Source organism: Mus musculus, chromosome 2 (assembly GCF_000001635.26).
Source record: "Mus musculus strain C57BL/6J chromosome 2, GRCm38.p6 C57BL/6J".
NCBI classification, from domain to species: Eukaryota; Metazoa; Chordata; class Mammalia; order Rodentia; family Muridae; genus Mus; species Mus musculus.
In genome coordinates, this window is record NC_000068.7 from 16,697,955 (window position 1) to 16,722,762 (window position 24,808).

The window sequence follows — 24,808 nt, forward strand, 5'->3', positions numbered from 1 at the left end:
CAGATGTAAAGAGCAATACTGGAATATTTGTTGCAAAAAACACAACTGTATTTATTAGGATAGTGTATATTTTTAAATATCCAGGAAAGTACATTTCAAATGTTTTAAATACAAAGCATATTTGAGGTGATAGGTAAATATGTTAACTGAATCATTCTATATTATAATGTCACTTCATTTTAAATATATATAATACATAGTATAGAGTAAAATAAATAGATATAGATAGATAGATAAGAGAGTTTGTGTGTATATACATGAACAGACACAGGTACAGATGAATACCTGTTTTATGACAAACATTTGAAATATCTTAGTTGCTTTTAGTACCTAAGTAATATCTTAATAGTGGGCATGCAGAAAAACTATGAGCACTTACAGCCACACACACACACACACACACACACATTCACACAAAATAAATCTGTTTTTTAAAAGAGATGAAAACATGTCTAAGAACAAAGTTACAATTTAAGCAACTTGTTTTAATCATGTTTTCTCAAAAGCCTTGTAGGATATACTCAGGCCCAGCCAGTTACCGCATAGATTCTTGCACTTGGTAGCATGGTGAGGAGGAGGAGGATTAGCAAATGGTGCTGATGGGTGACAGACGTCTTTCTGAGCAGAGAGAAGGCTTTCAATCCGATTTAGTAATTGGGTGCTGTAGACCCAGTGTTGTGATGAAAGCTAGCAACAGCCACCAAAAACAAGCAGCGTGATTCTGATGGACATGATGAGCTAGCACAAGGATGGGTTGTAACCTACAGGCGAGCAGCAGTTTCTGATGTTAGTGCTGTAAGAACTATGAAGGAAAATGCTCGTTCTCAGGGAAAGGTACTGAGCTCCACTTGACAGAGAAACTTTCTCAATTCATTCAGTTAGCTGGCATAGCAGATTAAAACTTGAAAAGACTGGCAAATAAAGATGCTAAGACATGGCATGGTCATTTTACATGAGTGCGTTGAGAAGTTAAAAAGCATCTCAGGGAAAACAGCAAAGTATTCTCCAAATTGTTTTGTTTTTAATTTTCAGTGTTTAGAAATAATACAAATTTATGTAGCTCACATGCACTTGTACCCACCAAAGGACATTTTAAATTTGTTATTTATATTAGTGAATTAAAATTATGCCAAAAAAGAAAACTTCATTTTTACTTATTTTCTATGTAGGTTTACATCTGTGTGAGCAGATGTATTATGTATGTGCAGGTACATGTGCATGCTTTTACATACACGAGTGTAGCATGTAGTTAGTGTTTAATGTCTTCTTTAATCGTTCTTTTACTTATGAAATGTGACATAGTAGATTCAACTGGACTAGGTAGTCACTGGGCCTCAGAGATTCTTTTTCAGTATCTGACTAATAGCTTTCCAATGGTCACATAGCAAACCAACAATCAAAAAACTGAATTCCAATTTTTCATAATACAATAGAATATTTTTAAAGAAGGAAACAAAAATGTTCATAAGACAAATTCTAGCCCATGCCCTTTATTTTCATTGTCTTCTCCAGCTGTCCATAGGCCAGTATAACCCAGTCTCTCCTAATCTGACCTCATTTTCCATAAATGACAGGCACCTTGACGCAGGTCCTCATGATTGATTGGAAAGCCCTTAACCCACTGAGTCATCTCCTGGTCCTAGTAGCGCCCATTTTGAAAGCAAATCTTACTTGCTTTATCATTCTGTTTTCCTGCCCTCTATAAGCCACAGAAAATTACTAGGAAATGAATTGTGAGTAGGTAAACAAGCGAGTTCCTTAATTGACTTCACATAGAACTTAATTTCACACAATATAACTCCAGGATTGCTTAATAAATCAAAGGAAGTGTGTGTTCTGAATTTTTGCTAGTAATTTTAACAAATGTCAAGATTAACTTTTCTAAGATACTATCCTGTGACACAGTTGTGAGATTTAGTACTGTTTTATTGTAAAAATTGGTATATCCCATTAATACTTTTAAGTTAGAGGACATGAAACAAGCTATATTTCAAAATTATCAGTTCCATGTAATTACTAGGAGTCAATTGACTCCTCAATTTTTTTGTGCAAAACAATGTTGACATATTCACACCTATCAAATGTATCAACACATTCTTTAATATTTAAATAGATTAGAGAGATGAAAAGAAGAGACAATATTCATCTCACTAGCCCAGGAATCTCACTAGCACCACATATCATGGTATCATTGAGCAAGAGATAGCTTCAGCCACTTACAGATTTCCGGTATCAGGATGCCTAAACTCACATGGACATAACACCACCCTTGAGTTTTTTTCAATGCACGTGAGTGGGATAACACAGCCAGGATTTAATGGATCAGTCTTTCAATGGGTCAGTCTGGGGGGAATGATAAATATAGTCTGTCTTGTTGACAAGAAGGTTGTTTTCAACATTCCATTTGAATTATAATATGCTCTTTCAGGCAAAGCTTTGTCTCTGGTAAGGATTCTTAGAAGAAAAAAACAAATGAACAAACAAACAAAAAAAAAAAAAATCAAGTGAACTCATTGTAAAACAAATGAGCAAAAGAAGGTTGCAAATTAAAACCATAAAAACTGCGAGAAATATTAAATAAGACTGGGATGACATATTCATTTTGTTAAGTAAATAAATTCCTATTGGATTAAAATACACTGATGCATTCCTTTTTTATTAGATGTTTTCTTTATTTACATTTCAAATGTTATCCCCTTTCCTGGTTTCTCCTCTGAAAATCCCCTATCCCTTCCCCCCTCCCCCTGCTTACCAACAGACCCACTCCTGCTTCCTGGCCCTGGCATTCCCCTATACTAGGGCATAGAACCTTCACAAGACCATGGGCCTCTCCTCCCATTAATGACCTACTAGGTCATCCTCTGCTACATATGCAGCTAGAGCTATGAGTCCCACCATGTGTTTTCTTTGGCTGGTGGTTTAGTCCCAGAGAGCTCTGGGGGTACTGGTTAGTTCACATTGTTGTTCCTCCTATGGGCCTGCAAACCCCTTAGGCTCCTTGGGTCCTTTCTCTAGCTCCTTCATTGGGGACCCTTTGCTCCGTCCAATAGATGGCTGTGAGCATCCACTTCTGTGTTTTTCAGGCACTGGCAGAGCCTCTCAGGAGAAAGCTATATCAAGTTCCTGTCAGCAAACCCTTGTTGGCATCCACAATAGTGTCTGGGTTTGGTACAGTGACAGGCAGGTAGATCAATGGAATGGAATTGAAGAACCAGAAATGAACCCACACACCTATGGTCACTTGATCTTTGACAAAGGACCTAAAACCATCCAGTGGAAAAAAGACAGCATTTTTAAGAAATGGTGCTGGCACAACTGGCAGTTAGCAATGTAGAAGAATGTGAGTTAATCCATTCTTATCTCCTTGTACAAAGCTCAAGTTCAAGTGGATCAAAGAACTCCACATAAAACCAGAGACACTAAAACTTATAGAGGAGAAAGTGGGGAAAAGTCCCAAACATATAAGCACAGGAGAAAAATACCACCACATTCTTAAGTATAAATATATATTCAATTATTAAAATTAAGGGGAAGTCTAAATATTATTATTACTACCAATTGACTGTCAAAACTAATTTGAATTTCTATACAAAAAAAGATAGTATAAGTTAGATATATTAACTGTAATCCATACAACATTCTAAATTTAAAATTAACTCAATCAAATTTAACTATTATGAGTAAATGGGGCTGTATAGAAGACATGGTGGGTAAGAACATTTGCTACACAATCTTAAGGGTCTGTGTTCAAATCTCCTAAAATCTTGACAAATGCTGGCTGTAGCCACACATGCACCTGCAACACTAGTTGGAGATTACTGCGGTTTAGTGGCCACCAAACTAGTTATAGGTTCAGTGCAAAACTATGTTTAAAGGGAATAAGACACAGAGTGATAGAAGAGGACATTTGATATCCTCCTCTGGCTCCTGTGTTGCCAGGCTCCCACAAGCACATATGGGTGTATATCACATATATGTTCCACATATATGCAAAAAAATATAAAACTGGTCACGACATTTACAAAACTGTCAGGGCAGGCTCTGGGTTGAAACTGCCAGATCAGGAAGATAAATGCGATGTAAAGGACAGATAAAGTAGACAGAAAAGGCATTTCAGTTAAAGGAAAGACTGTGACCAAGATCTTTTGACCCATTTCTTGCCTAGTCAGACCTTTTTGGCACGATCTAATCATACATAACTGAAAATCTCCTCAAGCTCACTGGAGGTACTCGTATGGCTCAGAAAAGCTGTTATGCTCAAAGTTGCCATTTATTGTAGGCGGAAATTAATTAAAAGAGGGATTGGGATAAGATTCATAGAACATTGCCCAAAGGACCTATGAGATGAGGCACTAGCTTCCAGCTGTCCTCTTTTGGCAACAAGATATTGTCAACCAAAGAGCTCATAGTGCTTTGAGATCTAGGGTTCTCATTGAGGGTCAGTCCTACAGGGATAGAATATGCCTGACAATAACCTTCTTTGTAACTCAGGTTCCAGGTTTCCAGAAGTCAACCTATTCAGAATGAACAAGGAATCTATCCTAGAATAAACTCTGATGTCCAAAATAAGTCATATTGCCAGTGTAGTCTATCCTGTACAGCCCAAGAGTTAAGCTCACACCTCTAGCATGAAAGTTATTCCAGGGTTTAAAGCAGTTGTTCTTAACTTGTGGGTTGTGACAGCTTTGGGGGACTAATGACCCTTTCACATGGTCATACACAAGATATCTTGCATATCTTATATTTACATTATGATTCATAACAGAGGCAAACTTACAGTTATAAAGTAGCAACAAAAATAATGTTTGGTTGGGGGTCATCACAACACACAGAATTATATTAAAGGATCACAGCATTAGGAACATTGAGGACCACTGGTTTGAAGATTATCCCCTGGAAGTTGTTTGAAGAGATTTTGAAACCCCTGAGTTTACTAGACAATCAAGAGTTTATGAGATGGGAATATATAAATTAGAGAACAAGAAATCTTTTTAAATGGTGACTACAAATAATTTGTATGCTTTTAATTTAGTGGTTAACTAGGAAAAGGAGGGAAAGAAACCCAACACTATATAAATGTGATTTATTTATTTGGCATGGAGCTATGTCAGCATTAATAGTGTGTTTAGCCTCAGGAGAGTGATGCATTGCTATATATGATGCTGACTGTGGAAGCATGCATGAGTGATGTCACCCTATAGCTGGTGCACTGTGTCTCTAGTACTCAGTTCATCAGAAGAAAGCTAATGCTGTTCTATACTAAAAGATCTGAGAATTGTCTGTTTACCAGTCTTTTTCTTTCTGTTCTTCTTTGTACATGGTATAAATCCTCTCTTCGACTACATTGGGGTCTTCTTTGAAGATGCTCCAGTGGATTTGATCGCCATCGGCAGGACTGGGTGGACAGTGGATGCCCGGAAGAGGTACAGGTATGCTCTTTTGTCAATCACCGGAAACAACTTGGCATAACATGTGACAATATAACCTAATTACAATAGTATCTAATTGATTATTAAGAAAATTAAGAGGCAAAAATTGAATCCTTAATGGGTGTCAAACATTAGAATAAACTACTTGTATGTATAACTTTAGTTTATTCTTACCCATTCTCTGAAGGCAGGAAGTAGGGATGAGGGGATGTGGGGCTGCAGTGTGCGTGAAAGCTCACAGCATTACACACCTGGCTAGAGAACTTGAGATCCGGGATTCGAGCTTGTATGCACAAAAGGCAGATTTGCTAATTGCTTTCTCTTTTGTCATTAAAGTGCTCATTGCCCCTCTTTTGATCTTAAATAGTAAAATAATGGTATGTGGGAAAGATTGGTTGCAGTGAACTGGTATATCATACTGAGAGTTGGTATAAAATATGGTAACCGGAATATCAATTTTACATGGAAAATCAACTTTAACCTGTTTAGAGTTTTCCTGACTCATATTGACCATCATTTCAGTATCACCTCAGTTTTACAATGTTAATAATTGTTCCTTTTCCCTTCTTTTTTTTTTTCTTTCTCTTTTATTTTATTTTTTTTCCAATTTTGTATTATGTATTTTCTTCATTTACATTTCTAATGCTATCCCGAAAGTCCCCCATACCCTCCCCCCACCAAGCTCTCCTACCCACCCACTCCCACTTCTGAGCACTGGCATTCCCATGTACTGGGACATAATAAAGTTTGCAAGACCAAAGGGCTTCTCTTCTCAATCATGGCTGACTAGACCATCTTCTGCTACATGTGCAGCTAGAGACACGAGCTCTGGGGGTACTGGTTAGTTCATATTGTTGTTCCATCTTTAGGGTTGCAGATCCCTTTAACTCCTAGGGTACTTTCTCTAGCTCCTCTGTTGGGGTCCTTGTGTTCCATCCAATAGCTGACTGTGAGCATCCACTTCTGTGTTTTCCAAGCACCGGCATAGCCTCACAAGAGACAGCTATATCAGGGTCCTTTCAGCAAAATCTTGCTGGCATTTGCAATGGTGTCTGTGTTTGGAGGCTGATTATGGGATGGATCCCAATGTGCCGCAGTCTCTAGATGGTCCATCCTTTCGTCTCAACTCCAATCTTTGTCTCTGTAACTCCTTCCATGGATGTTTTGTTCCCAATTCTAAGAAGGGGCGAAGTGTCCACACTTTTGTCTTCATTCTTCTTGAGTTTCATGTATTTTGCAAATTGTATCTTGGGTATTCTAAGTTTCTGGGCTAATATCCACTTATCAGTGAGTACATATTGTGTGAGTTCCTTTGTGATTGGGTTACCTCACTCAGGATGATGCCCTCCAGGTCCATCCATTTGCCTAGGAATTTCATAAATTCATTTTTTTAATAGCTGAGTAGTATTCCATTGTGTAAATGTACCACATTTTCTGTATCCATTCCTCTGTTGAGGGACATATGGGTTCTTTCCAGCTTCTGGCTATTATGAATAAGGCTGCTATGAACATAGTGGAGCATGTGTCCATATTACAGGTTAGAAAATCTTCTGGGTATATGCCCAGGAGAGGTATTGCTGGATCCTCCGGTAGTACTATGTCCAATTTTCTGAGGAACTGCCAGACTGATTTCCAGAGTGGTTGTACAAGCTTGCAATCCCACCAACAATGGAGGAGTGTTCCCCTTTCTCCACATCCTCGCCAGCATCTGCTGTCACCTGAATTTTTCATCTTAGCCATGCTGACTGGTGTGAGATGGAATCTCAGGGTTGTTTTGATTTGCATTTCCCTGATGATTAAGGATGTTGAACATTTTTTCAGGTGCTTCTCAGCCATTCAGTATTCCTCAGGTGAGAATTCTTTGTTTAGCTCTGAGCCCCATTTTTAATGGGGTTATTTGATTTTCTGGAGTCTACCTTCTTGAGTTCTTTATATATATTGGATATTAGTCCCCTATTCGATTTGGGATAGGTAAATATTCTTTCCCAATCTGTTGGTGGCCTTTTTTGTCTTATTGACGGTGTCTTTTGCCTTGCAGAAGCTTTGCAATTTTATGAGGTCCCATTTATTGATTCTTGATCTTACGGCACAAGGCATTGCTGTTGTATTCAGGAATATTTCCCCTGTGTCCATATCTTCGAGGCTTTTCCCCACTTTCTCCTCTATAAGTTTCAGTGTCTTTGGTTTTATGTGGAGTTCCTTGATCCACTTAGACTTGACCTTAGTACAAGGAGATAAGAATGGATCAATTCGCATTCCTCTACATGCTAACTGCCAGTTGTGCCAGCACCATTTGTTGAAAATGCTGTCTTTTTTTCCACTGGATGGTTTTAGCTTCCTTGTCAAAGATCAAGTGACCATAGGTGTGTGGGTTCATTTCTGGGTCTTCAATTCTATTCCATTGGTCTACCTGTCTGTCACTATACCAGTACCATGCAGTTTTTATCACAATTGCTCTGTAGTACAGCTTTAGGTCAGGCATGGTGATTCCACCAGAGGTTCTTTTATCCTTGAGAAGAGTTTTTGCTATCCTAGGTTTTTTGTTATTTCAGATGAATTTGCAAATTTCCCTTTCTAATTCGTTGAAGAATTGAGTTGGAATTTTGATGGGGATTGCATTCAATCTGTAGACTGCTTTTTGGCAAGATAGCCATTTTTCCTATATTGATCCTGCCAATCCATGAGTATGGGAGATCTTTCCATCTTCTAAGACCTTCTTTGATTTCTTTCTTCAGAGACTTCCAAGTTCTTATCATACATATCTTTCACTTCCTTAGTTAGAGTCATACCAAGGTATTTTATATTATTTGTGACTATTGTGAACAAATTGGAAAGGAAGAAGTAAAAATATCACTATTTGCAGATGATATGATAGTATATATAAGTGACCCTAAAAATTCCACCAGAGAACTCTTAAACCTGATAAACAGCTTCCTTTTCCCTTCTTAGATGAGAGTAGCTATATGAATGTATGGGCACAACATAAATGTATGCTATGCCCACAGTGACCAGAAGAGGGCACTGGGCCTGTCTCTCAGGAGATGCAGTTACGGAGAGTAGTGAGCTACTTGGTGTGGGTATGAGGATCCAATCTCCAGCTTTCTTCAAGAGTGGTATGTGCTTTTAACCCCCAAGCCACCTCTCTAGAAACCTCCATTGTTAAGTTTTAAAGCATACATTTTAATGACAATTAATAATGACACAAATTTTCTCATCGAGTGAGTCCAGTCAAGCCACAGCACTACCTTAGGAACAGCTAGGGATATCATAGGTTAGTAAGAGGTTTGTGAAAATACATTTGAGGATAGATGACTCATAAAAATCTTGAGAAATACCTCTTTTAAAACATTCTGGGGCGAAGAATGGACCTCAGAGATATAGCAGTTGAGACCTTCAGTCAAATTCCAATGTCAATAAATAAAATTTAAGATAAATAAATAAAAAGGGAACCTTCTTGAAAGTCAACATGGGGTACATGTGTAATCCCAGCAAACAGAAGGATCATGAATTTTAAGCTAACATGAGTTGCATGGTGAAACTAAAAAAATCCAACCGACTAGCCAATGTTGTTAAACTTTTAAGTTCAGTATTAATACAGAAGATGTAATCTTATTTTTGACATTGGCTCAGGTAATTAGACTGTTTTATAGGAATCACCTATCTCAATTATCTGACACAGTTTCAAGAAGAAAAAAAATAGGCACATTGATAAGTTCATAATTGTGCTTTCAGATTCTTATATTTCTCATTGTATTAATCAGTGTTTCTATCATTGTAATGAAACACAAGCTGGGTGAGAAAGGGCTTATCCTTCACTATTGCTGTTCATCAGTGAAGGGACTCAGGGCAGGAATTCAAACAGGGCTGATGCAAAAACCATGGACGGGTGCTGCTTACTCCCCATGGCATGCTCAGCCTGCTTTCTTATAGAACCCAGGATCACCAGCCCAGGCATGGCACCACTCACCATGGGCTGCACCCTCCCCAATCAATCCCAATTACATCTGTGTCTTATGGAGCCATTTTTCCATTTGAGGTTCCCTCCTTTCAGATAACCCTAGTTTGTGTGTCAAGTTCACATAGACTAGTGAGCAAACTCATGTAAGCACAGTTTTCTCAAAAGATACTTGAAACGAATATTCAAAATTGTGTAAAGTCCAGAATACAATCCAGACCTTTTAGTTTTCTTCCTCCAGAGTATTGTCCCTGTTAACTACATGAGGCCAAGAGAATTCTCCCAAGTACACGATAGATAATTCATTGTTCTCTTCTTCGGTCTATGATGGCATTAAAGAAGGTCAGAATCTAATGCATTCTGTAATAATCCATGTTTTCTGTTGTTTGTAATTAAATTATCCACACCACTAGCTTTGTAGTAAGCAATCCTGTCCCTGCAGGTATATAAACAAGTTCATCAACTCCAGCCGGTCCATTTTCCTTGCATACAATGACAGGTCAATGTTCTCTCAGGTAGAGGATGTTGAGCTTCAGAAATGAAGAAACCACAGTCACAGAAATGAAACCCAGATACATGGGGAAACAACAGTGTTTTCCAGTGATGCATCAAGTCTGAGAAGTTGTGCTCTTAAAGGGGGCAGACAGCAGACTACAACAAGTGCAAATGTATTCTTGGTCATTGATAGTTCTGGTGTTTAAAGTTCACCGTATAAGTCGCATACACTCATGTTCATGTTGTACTTCAGAATTAAAGTAGTCTTATTAAAACATTGCATATTTTAAAAAACACAAAAAGAAATCTAAAATATTTTCTTAGTTCTCACTTCTCTTAAACCAACTAATTCTTCTATCACCATTCGCACCACCATCACAGTGGTTCCCAGAGCACTAGCCACTGGTTTAGTCTAATTGACCAACAGCTCTGGCCAAGGCTACCCTGACAGCTGCACATTTACCTCTGTTTCATAACCTACACCCAGAGTGATTTTTCTAATGCAGCATGTAGCTATTATACCTCTGATTAATAAATCCACCACATTGTATGTGATGTTCTACCGCACTGAACCAAGTGAGCTGGTACCTTGTGCATATGGAATACATTTCACAATGTGGATAGCAGGAGCACATTAGATTTATAGCTCTGTTTTGTGTAAAATGACTGTGATATCTGTGTGTGTGTGTGTGTGTGTGTGTGTATTAGTGTTTGGGTATTTTACCAGCATGTTTGGCTACCATGAATTGCCTGTGCAAGCTAGAAGAGGGCATAGAGTCCTCTAGAATTGGAATTACAGATGGTTGTGAGCCATCATGTGGATGCTAAATATTGATCAAGTACCCTGAAATAGCAGCCAGTACTTTTAACTACTGAGCCATTTCTTCAACCCCTACTGTCAATATTTTATAAATTTATTCTTCTAAGTATTTTAATCTGTGTTGTTCACATTAAAGTGTTCATTCTAGTGTGTGTTGTGTGGGCACTTTAGTTTCTAAATTTCACTTCAGCTTTGGTAGTATGTACAAGTTTTTCATTCATTTAACTAACTCTGTCAGACTCTTTTTCTTTGTGTTTCATTTCTTGTAGTTAGAATGGTGTATTATTTTCATCTTAATCTGTGGGAATTCCCAATGCCTGAGTAGATAATGCTTTCTGTCAAAAATAATTTGCTTAGAGGACTGTGGGTTTCAGGGTACCACTTGTTCTGCCTTAATAGGAACATAAATGTTCATATTTATCCCTTCATCTACTGCTGGTGACAACCTTGGTCTCCTGTAAGCAATATTGTTATTGACGTTTGTTCCTCCAGGACAACTCTGCTTTATATACATATGTCTTTTAAAATGTTGACTACTATATATTCCCTGTTGTCTTTGTCTTCAGAGCCCATAGGCTTTATTTGGGGAGGAAGAGGATGTAAAAACAATGAAAAGACGTGTCTAGAGATTTTCTTTATGTCTTGAAAATCTTAATAATAGTGCTTTTAAATTTACAAAGTATACACATGTAATTTTTTTGTAAATGCAAAAGCAAACCAAATCTAAGGTTTTACTTTAACACAAAGGTTTTTAATACTGCTCATCGAGAGCAATAGGCAGCAAATTCCATCCCAGAATTATTTATTTTGAGGTGTCTGGAATATCCACATGCATATATCCCTTCAGTAGATTTGAGCTTGGTCTTAAGAAAAGGAATGTTAACTTGAGATGCATATTTGTCAACATTCAAGAAGTAAAATTGACCAAGCCTGCTCAGTCGACCAACAGGTTCTCCAGCTTGGGAGTGAGGATTAAAAAGAATAAAGACAGTTAGACAACATTGTAGCATGACCCCAGTCAATTCTGAGACTGAAGGCAAATTTTTATTTTCCAATCCACTTTTTAATACCATTTTAATTACATGCAAGTATTTTACACAAGCAGTACATCAAGGAACTAACAAAGCAGCAAGTGAAGTCCTGTGATTACTTCCATGACAGTTGTTTAAATGGGCTTGTCATAATGATCGAAATATTGAGCCCATTTCCTCATCCAAGCCCAAAATCTTGCCTGAAGCCTCGTTCTTCTGTTCCACCCTAAGACTAAAATTCCTGCCTTACCCTACTTCTCTTATTACAGCCTAACGTTAGGTCCTTGCTGAAACAAAGTTACACAGAATTCCTTGTAAGCCTGAACATGACCGGATGGAAAAGCAAAAGAGGGCAATGTCAGGATGTGGTGTGGAACGGTGGGAGGGAGGGTGGAGTGTAAGATTACTCATGTTTGCATGTTAGCAGTAACAAGTCCTCGGAGACTTGCAAATGTCTAAGGTTGAAAAGCAAATGCTTCCTCAGAAGAAGTTCGGAAAACCCAAGGAAGTGGGCTGATCTGAGCAGATCTGGGAAGTCTGTGTAAGGAATAGTAGCTGTCTTCTGGAATAAAAGCAAGAGGGGATGCATTCATGTGGAAACATGTGTGATGATTTGTAAAGAAAACCAGCTGATGGTCTCTTTCATCAAGGAAATGAAAAGCAAGCCAAGGGCAAAATAGTGGAAAACCACTATGGAATTGTGATTATTAAGAAAAATGAAGAAATTGGTACCATGGCCTTTGAACTACGAGTATCATTTACAGAATTGTTTTTTTAGGAACCATTGATATTCTAAATGAGAAAGCAGATTAATCTATAAGTTTCCATTCAGGGGTGACTTTTCTGTCTGACCTGTCTTTGGAGTGGGCAAGATTAAGGAAGATCTTTCACATTGTACAGAACTGGGAACTTTCCAAAAAAGGGGCTTAGAATATAATGCTATTATGATGTATTTGAAGGCATTGGAAAGTTAGATGAAGGTTATTGGGGAGGGTGATTGGTGTGGAACAGTTACTGTGCATTCAATGGAGAATGTAAGTGGAAAGGTTTTGTGGCCCTGGTGATGCCCGTATGTTGATGTTAGTTCCGCTTTCCCAGGAGAGGCTCTCTGGAACAAGGAATGAGTCCCTTTCTCAGGTGACTTCTTGTGAACCTTCCAGCAAGGAATAAAGGAACCAATAAATGGGCGAGTAGGTGGGGCTTCTGGGTTGAACAGAGGAGGAGGAGAGAAGGGGCAGAGAGTAGCTGGGTATAGCTCAGGAAATTGCTGTACGCTTTTTAATATTTCCTGCAACAGAAAGATATGCAAAAAAGATTGAAGTATGATAAATGAGCTTTGAGAGCGATTGTAGAGATTTCCATCTGAAGATCTAAAATTGTGGATGATAGCTAGGGGGTAGTCAGAGCTAACATGATTATTGGGTCATTGTAGCTGAGAACAAACAGTGAATTAAGAAAGAATAAATTCTGAGTATTGAAAAAAATAGCTTTCAAGGGACTCTTCATTCACTAGTGAAAGATTCTTCATCCTCCACTATAGACAATACCATCACTTACTGATACTTCTTAAATAGGTCCTGAGGACTGCTCGTGTTTACGGCAGCCACCTAGTATCAGAGCATTGGATTCTTTGAAGCAAAAGTAGGTTGTTTATAACATCAACTTCTAACTATAGAATTTGGAATTTTTACCAACGAAAATTGTGGGACTTATTTTTATAGGATGTAAGTTTTAAAAAGATGTGTTTCTTCCTGATGTCTTCCGTATAGTACTGATAGAGAGAATTAGGCTGTGCTTAAATGTGGGTTTTAGCGGTATGGTTTTGGATATTTCATGAGAGAAAACAAAATTTCAAATTTCTGTTCAACCTGTAGTAGATGAATTTTGAGTCATAAGAGAGCCAGGAGCAATTAGCCAATGCTGAAGATATTGCACTGTCCATTTGAGGTGAAGAGAGCGGACTTTCCTTTCATGCATCTGAGTAGGTGATAAACCTTTTCTGTAGGAACATGCTTTTGTTCTAAATCTCTTTTTGCCTTTGGCATTACATCTTTTGTAGCTATATCAAATAAACAAACAAAGATAATAATACAAAAGCTTAAACAGGTGAAGATGATTCCAAGTATCTAAAAACATGTTTCATTCTCCCTCTCCCTCCCCCTCCCCCTCCCCCTCCCCCTCCCCCTTCCATCTTACAAACTTTGTAAATTACTAAAATCTATAAATATTCTAGCACAAAAACAGCTTACTGCTAATATCAACTTGAAATGTTTTGGGGTTTTTTGTTTTGTTTGTTTGTTTGTTTGTTTGTTGCTTTCCAGTCCAATTTCTTTGATGTAACTCTTAAAAACATAAATGGTGCAGTCTACTGATTTTCACTTCTGTGTCTCCTACTAGTCAAAAGAGAAGATGTGTGAGAAGACAGAGCCAGGAGAGACATCTCAAACTACCACGACCTCCCACACGACCACCATGCAATTCAGGGTCCTGACCACCACCAGGAGAGCTGTGACATCTCAGATGCCTACCAGCCTGCCTACAGAAGGTACCCACAAGATTGTTTGCCTATTTTTATAGGAAATAAAAAACCTTACTGAATAATTCTTATTTCCTGGGGGAATAGAATGTTATTTCCTGGGGGAATAGAATGCTGTTTGGCAAATTAACTTCCTTAAGGGTTTTTCAGATTCAGAATTACATGATCAGAAAACATATGCTGGAATTCTTTATATAAGTCAATCCTCTTTAATTAATTTATTTATTTACTTATTTATTTATTTACTTATTTATTTATTTATTTTGGTTTTTGGAACAATCCTCTTCTTAAGCCTTAGTGCTTATCCATTATCTGGCTTTTTGTTCTCCCTAGAAAAGAAACATGTGCTTCTTGTTGCTTGACTAAACCTAGAAATCATCAAACTACATACCTGATATAAAATTCAAAAGAAATATGCATATAAAATGACTTATTATGAAATTCTGAACAATGGATAATTTTACTCACATATTGTTATATAGTTGTATGTTCTGAGTACAGTCAACCACAAGACAGTGTCAATGTCATAAAATTGTCCTTGAAAGGTACCTCCTATTATGGAGAAGGAAAACCTACTTAAGTATTCATGCCTGGTAAAACTCATGTGTGAAGGAAATAAAAGAGTCAATATTTTATGACTTTCTATTCTACATGGTATTAGTAAGAAGTATGGAGAAGTGTGATACTTGTTTAGGGGAGAACATTTTTTGATATCTTATTGTCAAAAATCTCTGCTCTCTCTGGAACAGGAAGTTAAATTAGAACCCTTATCTCTTAATTGAAACTTAAGTGGATATTAAAAAGGGAAAAGAATAAACAGGGATGGAGTGTGGATGTCAATTGCATTAAGTTTCTTTTAAGAGTGACATAGACATAGAGTTAAATTCAAATTATTTTGCAATATTATTCTAAAGACTATGAAAAAATTATTTCAATTGAGACCCCAACCTTCACAGTAAAATACAATCTTTGAAATAGAAAACTATACTCTATGTTTATCCATTCAGAACAAAATCGTTCCATAAATTATTTTTTCATATTTTTACTGACCTAAAAATTTTTAAGATAAATCTTTAACTATTTATAAATCCTAAGCATTCCTGTGAATTTTTAATGTTTTCAACCTTGATTTCAAGTAAATAAAGTCCTATTATAAGTTGTTTTAGGAAGTTAAAATTGTATTTTATGCTATAATTAGTTTATTATCATTCTCACAGGATTGATTCCCAGATAAGTCAAGAGTATTTTAGCCTAAACAAACTCCAAGAGAAATTATAATGTTACATCATGTAAAGTTAGATCTTGATCTCTCATTAAACTAGAAACTATACTCAGTAAATTACAGAAAACAAGTGTTTGAGTTAAAGCAATTAATCCAGTTATCCAGGATGAGATTCATACACCTTTGGGATCGTTTTCTCTTATAATAACATTCAACTTCTCTTTCAGATGACACGAAGATAGCCCTACATCTCAAAGACAGTGGAGGTAGGAGTGAACACCTTTCTTTTGTATACACTTGTAGATATTAATTCTCGTTCCATTCATTTTAACATAACAAAAGGGCATGTGGGATTGCAAGAACAGTGTAAGGTTAGATTTCATTTCTGTTAGTGTTTAACATGTGAAGAATTCAGTGGGTTGGGTTGAGAAATGAAACAAAATCCTACTCCTTGTGTTGTGATGTTAAATTTTTAATATGGATAGAAGGTTCTGTCTTAGAGTTTCTATTCCTGCACAAACATCATGACCAAGAAGCAAGTTGGGGAGGAAAGGGTTTATTCAGCTTACACTTCCATGCTGCTGTTCATCACCAAGGAAGTCAGGACTGGAACTCAAGCAGGTCAGGAAGCAGGAGCTGATGCAGAGGTCATGGAGGGATGTTCCTTACTGGCTTGCTTCCACTGGCTTGCTCTGCCTGCTCTCTTATAGAACCAAGACTACCAGCCCAGGGATGGCACCACCCACAAGGGGGCCTCCCCCCTTGATCACTAATTGAGAAAATGCCTTACAGCTGGATCTCATGGAGGCATTTCCCCAACTGAAGCTCCTTTCTCTGTGATAACTCCAGCCTGTGTCAAGTTGACACAAAACTAGCCAGAACAGGTTTAAAAACAAAAACAGAAAAGGAATGAAAACAAACAAGCAAACAGGCAAACAAACACACAAAGATAACTAGAGTCCATGGGATGAGTAGAGGTGGGGATCTATGCTATGTAGAAGACTCCCTGTCAGTAATGGCTTCATAAAAGCACTTCTCGTTCACAATACAGGTCTCTTACCATCAACCTGAACATAATGAATGCCTGTTTCACTTATACCCACTGCATTATCTTTCTTTTCTAAGATAAATTATTATATTTATTAATGTTTAAAAATAAAAGTTTCTTTCCTATAAAATTAACTGCACACTAGTTTCCATTTCATGTGTTCTGCTGAAAGCAGGATGCATGAATGCCCCTTGAAATGCAATGACATCACAGTCAGTATATGTCCTATAGATTGTGTTCAAATTTTAATTTAGAATTCTGTCATCGTTTTTGGTTTCTCTAGAAATTCTTGTTCCATTAACCTGCAAAGAAAACCTAGATTGTGATCTCTTGGAATCCATGGCCATGTGGGTAATCATTTTATTCACATGAAGCAAAGTTTCTATTGGGCTTTAGAGCCCAGGGAAGAGTTCTACCTTTTAAGAATGGCTGAACTGTATTTATTAGCAGACATGATCATTAAAGGTCTTTTGTGACATTTCAATAGGTTGTCTTTAAATGGCACCTGTTACCTAATTAAAAACATAAATGTCTTCAGAATGCAAACCAAAGACAGTTATATCCAGGAAAGTAGAGAGATGTCTTAGATCAATCAAGGCACATGATTTTTAATTGAGACAAAAAGTTTTCAGCCAGAATTCAACTCAACTTAACTATGTTTTTCTGCTACACCAAAATGGTGAAAATTAGTTCAAGCTCCAAAAACATGAGCAGATTTCATTTTTTAAAGTTGTCATCCACCACCAAAGCATCGGAAATTGCATTCAATAGATTGCCTTAGAGGGTTTCCATTGGGTTGACTGGAGTTTTCTGTGTAAGAATATTTGAGCACACATTTTTTAAATTAATAAATTTATTTATTCACTTTACATCCTAATTACATTGGCTTCCGCTCCTCCCAGTACCCCCTTCAGACAGTCCCTCCCCCTCCCTTCCTCCCCTTCTTCTCTGAAAAGGGGGAGGGCCCCCTGGGTACCAACCCAACCTGGCATATCAAATCAATGCAGGACTAGGTACAACCTCTTCCACTTCCTCTTCCACTGAGATCAGATAAGACAGCCAGGTAAGGGGAAAGAAATCCACAGGCAAGAAACAGAGTCAGGGATAGTCATGACTCCAGTTAATGGGGGGAACCTGTGAAGACCAAACTGCATATCTGCTCATATGTGTGGCGTGGCCTAGATCCAGACCATGTATGCTCTTTGGTTGGTAGTTCAGTTTCTGGGATCCCACAAGGATCCAGGTTAGTTGATTCTGTTGTTCTTTGTAGAGTTCCTATCTACTCCATGTCCTCAGTCCTTCTCCCAACTCTTCCAAAAGATTCCCAGAGATCTGTTCCATGTTTGGTTGTGGTTCTCTGCATCTGTTTTTGTTAGCTGCTGGTAGATCCTCTCAGAAGACAATAGTTTTCTTATGCTCAACCCCTGTCTGTAAGTATAACATATCATTAATGGTGTCTGCAGTAAGAGATGATGAAATCGCTGCAATGGTGCATGTTGATTAAGCTAATTCAGGAGCAAATGTCTCAAATGTGAATGGTGGGAGAAGCCAACAGAGATGAGCTTTGTTGCTCCCAAGGAATAGTTGGTTAACTCGAATCCTCTTGTGTTCGATTTCCTATTTCTGAACTTAAGCCCAAGACATTTTGTCTGCAGATAAATGTTAGAACTTTATTCTGACTTTCAAAAAACTGTTTCTGTGCCCCCTCTTTCCTCCCTGCCATTTTTTGTTTGTTCCTTTAGTCTGTTGTCACAGATCAAGTGTGTTCTGTTACATTTATCCTCCAGTCAAATTACTTTCTCTCTCAAATATATAAATCATCAAGGCACCATGTCTTCTTCTGTGTTTGTGTTGCTTTGTGTTTTTCATCTGCATCCTTTGTGTAGATCACAGTCTCAGAAGTAAAGGGAGACTGTTATTTCTTTTTGACAGGCTATTGAATATCTATCACCTTCTCTTTGTAACACTGTAAAATATCTTGGCATTTTGTTTTATCTCTGGCTTTGTATGGCTACTTTTCATGCTAGCCCTAATTCTATTCTGAGCACACAACTAGTATAACAGTGAAGACTTCTTATAGTTTGAATGTGTGGAAAGTGCCCTGGGATTAAAGATTTCTCTCCTCAATTCTTTTAGGGTTACAGTTCTCATCTTTCTTTATAATGAGCTCATGGGGTTGTTTGCTAATTTTATTGTTCTGGTTGACAAAAAGATTCTAAGTTGAAACTGACCCAAACCAATTAAATGTTAACCTCTTGACTTAGGTCCCAGGGGTCAATATTTCCACTGATTTCAGTGGCAAGTGGTTTGATGACAACTTCATTAAAATATGGAATATCAGAAGCATTGGGCTAGGGAATCTTGTTTGAATATATACATTTTAGCAGGAGTTTAGAAGCACTGCACTGTAGCCTCAGCCAATCAGAAGAATGAAACGGAAAGGTATGCCTGAGGTACAGAGGGAGTTCAAGGCCAGCCTGAACAAATTAGTGATAACCTGTATGGAGGTAGAGGTTAGCTACATAGTAGGTTCAAAAGCAACCTGAGCTACCTGAGACCCTGACTCAAGAAATAAACAAGCAAAACAAAAACTGTGAGAAGTGAAGAGGGAAAAAGAGGAATAGAAGGTGGGCACAGAGAGAGAGAGAGAAAAAGAGAGAGAGAGAGAGAGAGATGCAGTAAGTTCTGTCCATTTGTGTATAAATAAATAGTGTGTACTTCTCATGTAATACAGTGATCCACTTTATTTTTTTAAGTAATTATTCAAAATCCCTAATCTATTTTAATAGCTTGCTGTACCATTAAGACTGATTTCTTCTTCAATTTTCTTCTTCAGTGTTCAGATAATATGCAAAAATTTACTTCTGACTTGTCCAGGAAAGACAATGGTTAATTATTTAACACAAATTCATAAGTGTTGTAAGCTGTGTCCAAATTATTACTTCAGTTACAATAATCAACTAGCAACTTGTTTTATAAAGTTTAAGCAGACGCACTTTTAATGCATCCTAACATTTATGCTTAGCAACCACTACAGAAACACCAAATGGCTTTAAAATGTTAAGTTGAAAATCTTGGAGATATTTAAATAGAAGTGTTAAATGTATTTGTTAAACCTAAAGAAGGCCTAAAAGAAAGAATGGAGGGACACAGCAGGCAGGTCCAACCAAACAGGCATACCAAAATAGCAAAATGGCAATACAGCTCCATAATCATTGTTTTCATTAGAAATAATAACTGTGCATTACATATCAAACGGACATCTTCAAAAGCAAAGTGCACAGCTAGTGGTATGGCTAGGTGACAGGAGGCTTCTCCAGAATACATGAGGCCCTGTATTCAATATGTGACAACACCAAAAATCCAAATCAAGGCTCAACTATGTGCCGAGTAAAATTTATACACCAGGAAAATAAAAGCTTATGAATATAACGAGCTCCAGGGTGAAGAGATGGGAAATCTGCACACCATCATCACAATTTATAAAACCTGGAGTGACATTGACTATCAAACTAAATTTATACACAGAGATAGGAAGAAAAAAATATAAGAATGCAAGAAGACAGCTCATCGAAAAACATTACACTTTTTTAAAATTTGTTTTAAAAAAACAGAGAGAAGAAAAAAAACACTCTACTTTGAAAAATACTGTCAACCAAGTTGGATATGACTGATTTTAGATTTCTGTTTCTAACAGCTATAAAACATAAATAGATTTGGTTTGGTATTTAAGAGCACTTTCTGGGCAATCATGAGAGCTGGGGTTTGGACTCAAGTACTTACATTACAAACCATGCATCTCAGTAAATGCCTATAACTGCAGCTCTGAGGCATCGTATGCCCTCTTCTGGCCCCCCAGACCTGGGCATGAGTGTCAATGTGCACACACACACACACACACACACACACACACACACACACACACATCTACACTCCTATGAGCACATACAAATTACGTAAGTCATAAGAATGAATCAAATGAGGATCAGTAAATAGTCCGTTAACGAGAGTAGATTTAATTCTCTCACTAAGAATTGATGCGTGTATGGGTTGGAAGCTATTAGTCTGAGCAACAAAATGTCAACAAAATATATACATTTTTGCCAGCTATAACTTAATCTTTCCAAATTAATTCAATGAATTAATTCAGTCCAAGAAAGCCAAATACTACATGTTTTCTCTCATTAGTGTTTTGTAGGTTTTACTGTCTCCTAAAATATTTAAGTCAGGAGGACATGAAAGGCGATGAACTGGGGAACAGTGAGAGCTGACAGGAGGAAGTGGTGTGATCCTTGTATATACATAATATTATGTATATAATACACATATATGTATACTCATAGATATTATATTTCTATACATAATAACAAAATAAATTCTTAAAAGGAAGGTAGGGAGAAAGTGCAATATTTGGATTATCCTCAAATATGTAGCAAGTAAGTAATGCTAAATAATGTATAATGAAGAAAGAAGAAATCATAACAAAAATGTAATAACACTCAAGGAAGTGATGAAGAAACCAAATAAATTAATGAGATCTTGTACAAGGAGTTAAAGAAACCAGCCAGCCTGCTTCTGAGTGCCTCAATGTAGTTTGACTCAGACCATATGTAATCCATGTACTATCAAAGTTAATTTACAATAATACAAATCAGTATGGTGCTTGCCTGTGGGTTGAAAATGATAAAGACTGAAAGGGGAACAAGAAAGTTTTTGAAGGAATGACATAATTCTGTTACACACTTTAATTATTATTACTTATTGATTATGTGTCAGTGCAGAGGTGTGCCAAGTGAGCACAGCTGCCCCTGGGGGCTGAAGACAGAGGCATGGGATCCTCTGGGAGCTGGAGTTACAGGCACTGGGAGCCACGGGGAGTATATTGGGAACTAAACTTGGGTTCTCTGTAAGAAAAGTTAGGCCTCTTTTGTGAAAGGTTGAGTATTTTATTTATTTATTTTTATTAGTTAAAACTTCATTATAGAGAAGTTGCTAACAAGAACTTCATGCACTCAAACTGACCATACCCAAGGCCTGTACATCACAGCAAGCTTCTATACAATAGCCACTCTAAATTAATTAATAAATTTTAATGCTTTCTTTAAAATGCAGTTATACCATGTTTCCCCTTCTTTTCCTTCCCTCCAGCCCCTCCCCATGCCCTTTCCTTCCAGTCCCTCTCCTTCACTCTCACATTGATAGCCTCATTTTCTCTGATTGCTATTGTTATATAAATATATAAAAGCACAAATATATAAAAGCTCTGAAGTCCATTTTTGTTTTGGGGGTGATAAGGTTTCAGGGATGACCAGTTTATATTGGATAAGCAAGTCAGGGGCACCTCTCTGGGAGATGCTGGCTCTCCCTCTCTCTCCATAGTTGTTAGTTGCCTAAGTAGTCCTTTGTCTTGGGGTGGTATCTTGTTTATGCTGCCATTTTTAAAAGAGGCAGTCTCTCAGCAGACTTCTTGGTATTCTGCTATTTAAAATCTTTCTGCCCCCCTTTCTATGATGTTCCCTGAGCCATAGATACAAACGCTGTGCTGCAAATGTATCCACTGGAGCTGACTCTCCACAACCCACCGATTTCTGATGGGGTCTGGCTGGGTTTTGTTTTGTTTTTTCCCATATTGGTTTCCATTTGCTATATAAAGAGTATGCTTGGATGAGGACAGTGAAAGAATAAGATTTGGAATGTAGTTGAGTTGTATGCTGAGCTAGCAACTAAATAAATCCACATCTTTGTTTCTGTTTGTTGGTTTTGAGATTCAAAAGTTCTTAAGCTTAAGCATAAACTCTAGGATAAATGAACCGGAGTTATGACCTCTAATAATTTGATTTTATTTAGATTGCTACTAGATCTAGACAGCAGGAGTCTTTGGTTCAGATAGTGGCTCTTTTCCTGTGTGCCACATGCCAGCTACTGCTCCAGACTGGATCCTTCTTTAGAGGTGGATTCAGGACAAGTATATGTGCGACTGACCTTCATACTTCCCAATAAAAACTCTTCCCCAGTACTCATCTCTTAGGATCACCTGTGGGATATTTTGTGTTTCTGTGTTATATTTTAGAATTTTTTTGTGAAAATGGAACTGAAGTTTTTGTTGGGATTTTATTATATATGTTGGTTTCCTTTGTCAGTATATATATTTTTATAATTTTAATTTTCCCAGTCTATAGACATGCAGCATCTTCTATTTTCTGTTGTCTACCTCAGTTTCTTCCTCTCATGTTCTGAAGTTTTAATTGTGCAGCTCTCTCATTTTATTGGTTAAAGGTTATCCTGAAGTCGTTTTTTGAGGGGTAAGGTGATTATTGTACATGGGATTATTTGCCTGGTTTCTTTGTCAGTAATTTGTCATTGGTTTATAAGAGATTACTGATTTTTTTATGTGTTAATTTTATACCACACCACTTTGCTAAAAGCATTTATCAGTTAAGGGATTTCCTAATAGATTCTCTCTAGAGTCTTTTATGTATATATGCATACAATCTGAAACTACAAGAAGAATTATACAGACTGAGCAGGTACTTAGTAATGTTATCTATCTGTCTATCTATCTACCCATCTATCTTTCTATCCATCCATCCATTTGCATTCATGGAAAAGAAGTCCTAGATTTTGAAAGAGAACAAAGAAGGGTATATGGGAGGACTTGGGGGGGTGGGAAAGGGAACATGTAGGTGATGTAATTATATTTATAATCTCAAAAGTAAGATATAATTTTAAAGAAAAATACTTTTGAGTTCTTTCATATTTGTATCTCTTCTCTCTCCATCTGTAGCTCTATTGCTCTAGCTAAGAGTTTGAGTGCTATACTGAAAAGCAGTAAGTTCAGTGGGCATCCTGGGCTTGTCCCTGATGCAGTGCTTCTCGTTTTTACACATTTAGCACAGCCTTATTTATAGACTCGTTCTATATAACTTTTGTGGATGTATGTTTCCTCTCTTCCTAGTCTTTCTGGGGCTTTTACCATAATTTTTTATTTATTTGATTTGGCAAAGGTCTTTCCTACATCTACTGAGATGATCAAGTGAGGTACAGGTGTTCATGTATGTATATTGAACCATCTATGCCTCTCTGGAATGAAGCTTATTTGATCAAGATAGAAGACCATTTTGATGTGTTTTTGGTTTCAATTTTCTGTTGAGAATTTATACATCTCTATTTATCAAGAACATGGGTCTATACTTTTTTATTATATCTTTATTGAGTTTAGACTTTAACTATCAGTGTAACTCTGGCTACATAAATTTTAAAGTATTCCTTCCTTTTTTGTACTATGGAAAATTTGAGGCATTCAGTTTAGTTCTTAAAGACTTGATAGAAACTCTATGGTAAATTGACTTCAAAAACAACATTAGCAATAATATTAACATGATGATAGTGTATCATAATGTGCAAGATGGCAATTAGTCTGAGCAGTGCTGGCTGCAGACATCTCACTGAATACTCATTTTGTGCAAAGACTTAGGGCAGGCATGTTATAAGCATCACCCCATGTTTCCTCAGTCATGTTGGGACAGGAAGTACTATTGTGTTTGTTTGTTTTTTTTTTTTTCAAGAGGACAGATATTGGAAGAGATACCTGTCCTTTTGGCCAGGCAGTGTGACCTCATATTCTTGGCAGTCTGAAGGTCCTATAGTGTGCCAGCTCAGTGCTTCAGAAATGTATCTATTTTTATTCCAGACCTTTTCCTGGTATTGTGGATAGAGTATAAGTTCTTCCACATTCTTAACAAACACTATACTATTGAACTATATGTCTTTCCCTGAAAAGGATTTCTAGTCTATGTTCAGAATAGGTGATTCATTTAATAGCAAGGTAAACAATTTTTTCATAATGATGATACTTGTACAAATGCTGTTTTAACAATAGTGACTGCATTATTAAAAAGATAGGCTTCAAAAACAGGTAGCGTCACCTTTTTCTAACTTACTCAACCTTGACAATACTTTGTCAACCACACCTTTGGTGTTTCATAATGAATATACTCTATGAAACTATTGCTAAATTTTTCTATAATTAAAAATCTTACTCTTAGCCATGCAAGTGTTTGGTGGGGTTTCTACAAGGAAATATTCATAAAGTCCTTTACTTTCATACTTAGCTGAAAACTTAGGCACAAATATTTTCTTTTAATATGAAATTTTACCCAAAATTTTATGAATGCTTCAGGAGAGAGGATCAATGGTCAGTGGCATGTTGCTTGTGTTTTATTAAATAAGCAAGCACATATGCACACTCAAGCAATCATGATCAAACTCAGTG

At 37.2% G+C, this 24,808-nt stretch overlaps 1 protein-coding gene across 2 annotated transcripts in view; it reads left to right on the forward strand.

Moving 5' to 3' along the window:
- Window positions 1–24,808, forward strand: part of Plxdc2 (plexin domain containing 2) — a 405,393-nt gene that overhangs the window by 342,215 nt on the left and 38,370 nt on the right. Inside the window, exons 10-12 of one of the 2 annotated variants that reach the window (XM_006497531.3) lie at window positions 5,363–5,423; window positions 14,128–14,275; window positions 15,716–15,754. In XM_006497531.3, coding sequence (XP_006497594.1) covers window positions 5,363–5,423; window positions 14,128–14,275; window positions 15,716–15,754 — 248 coding nt within the window. Of the gene's footprint in view, window positions 1–5,362; window positions 5,430–14,127; window positions 14,276–15,715; window positions 15,755–24,808 lie in introns of both variants that reach the window. The other variant, NM_026162.6, reaches the window with a different exon arrangement.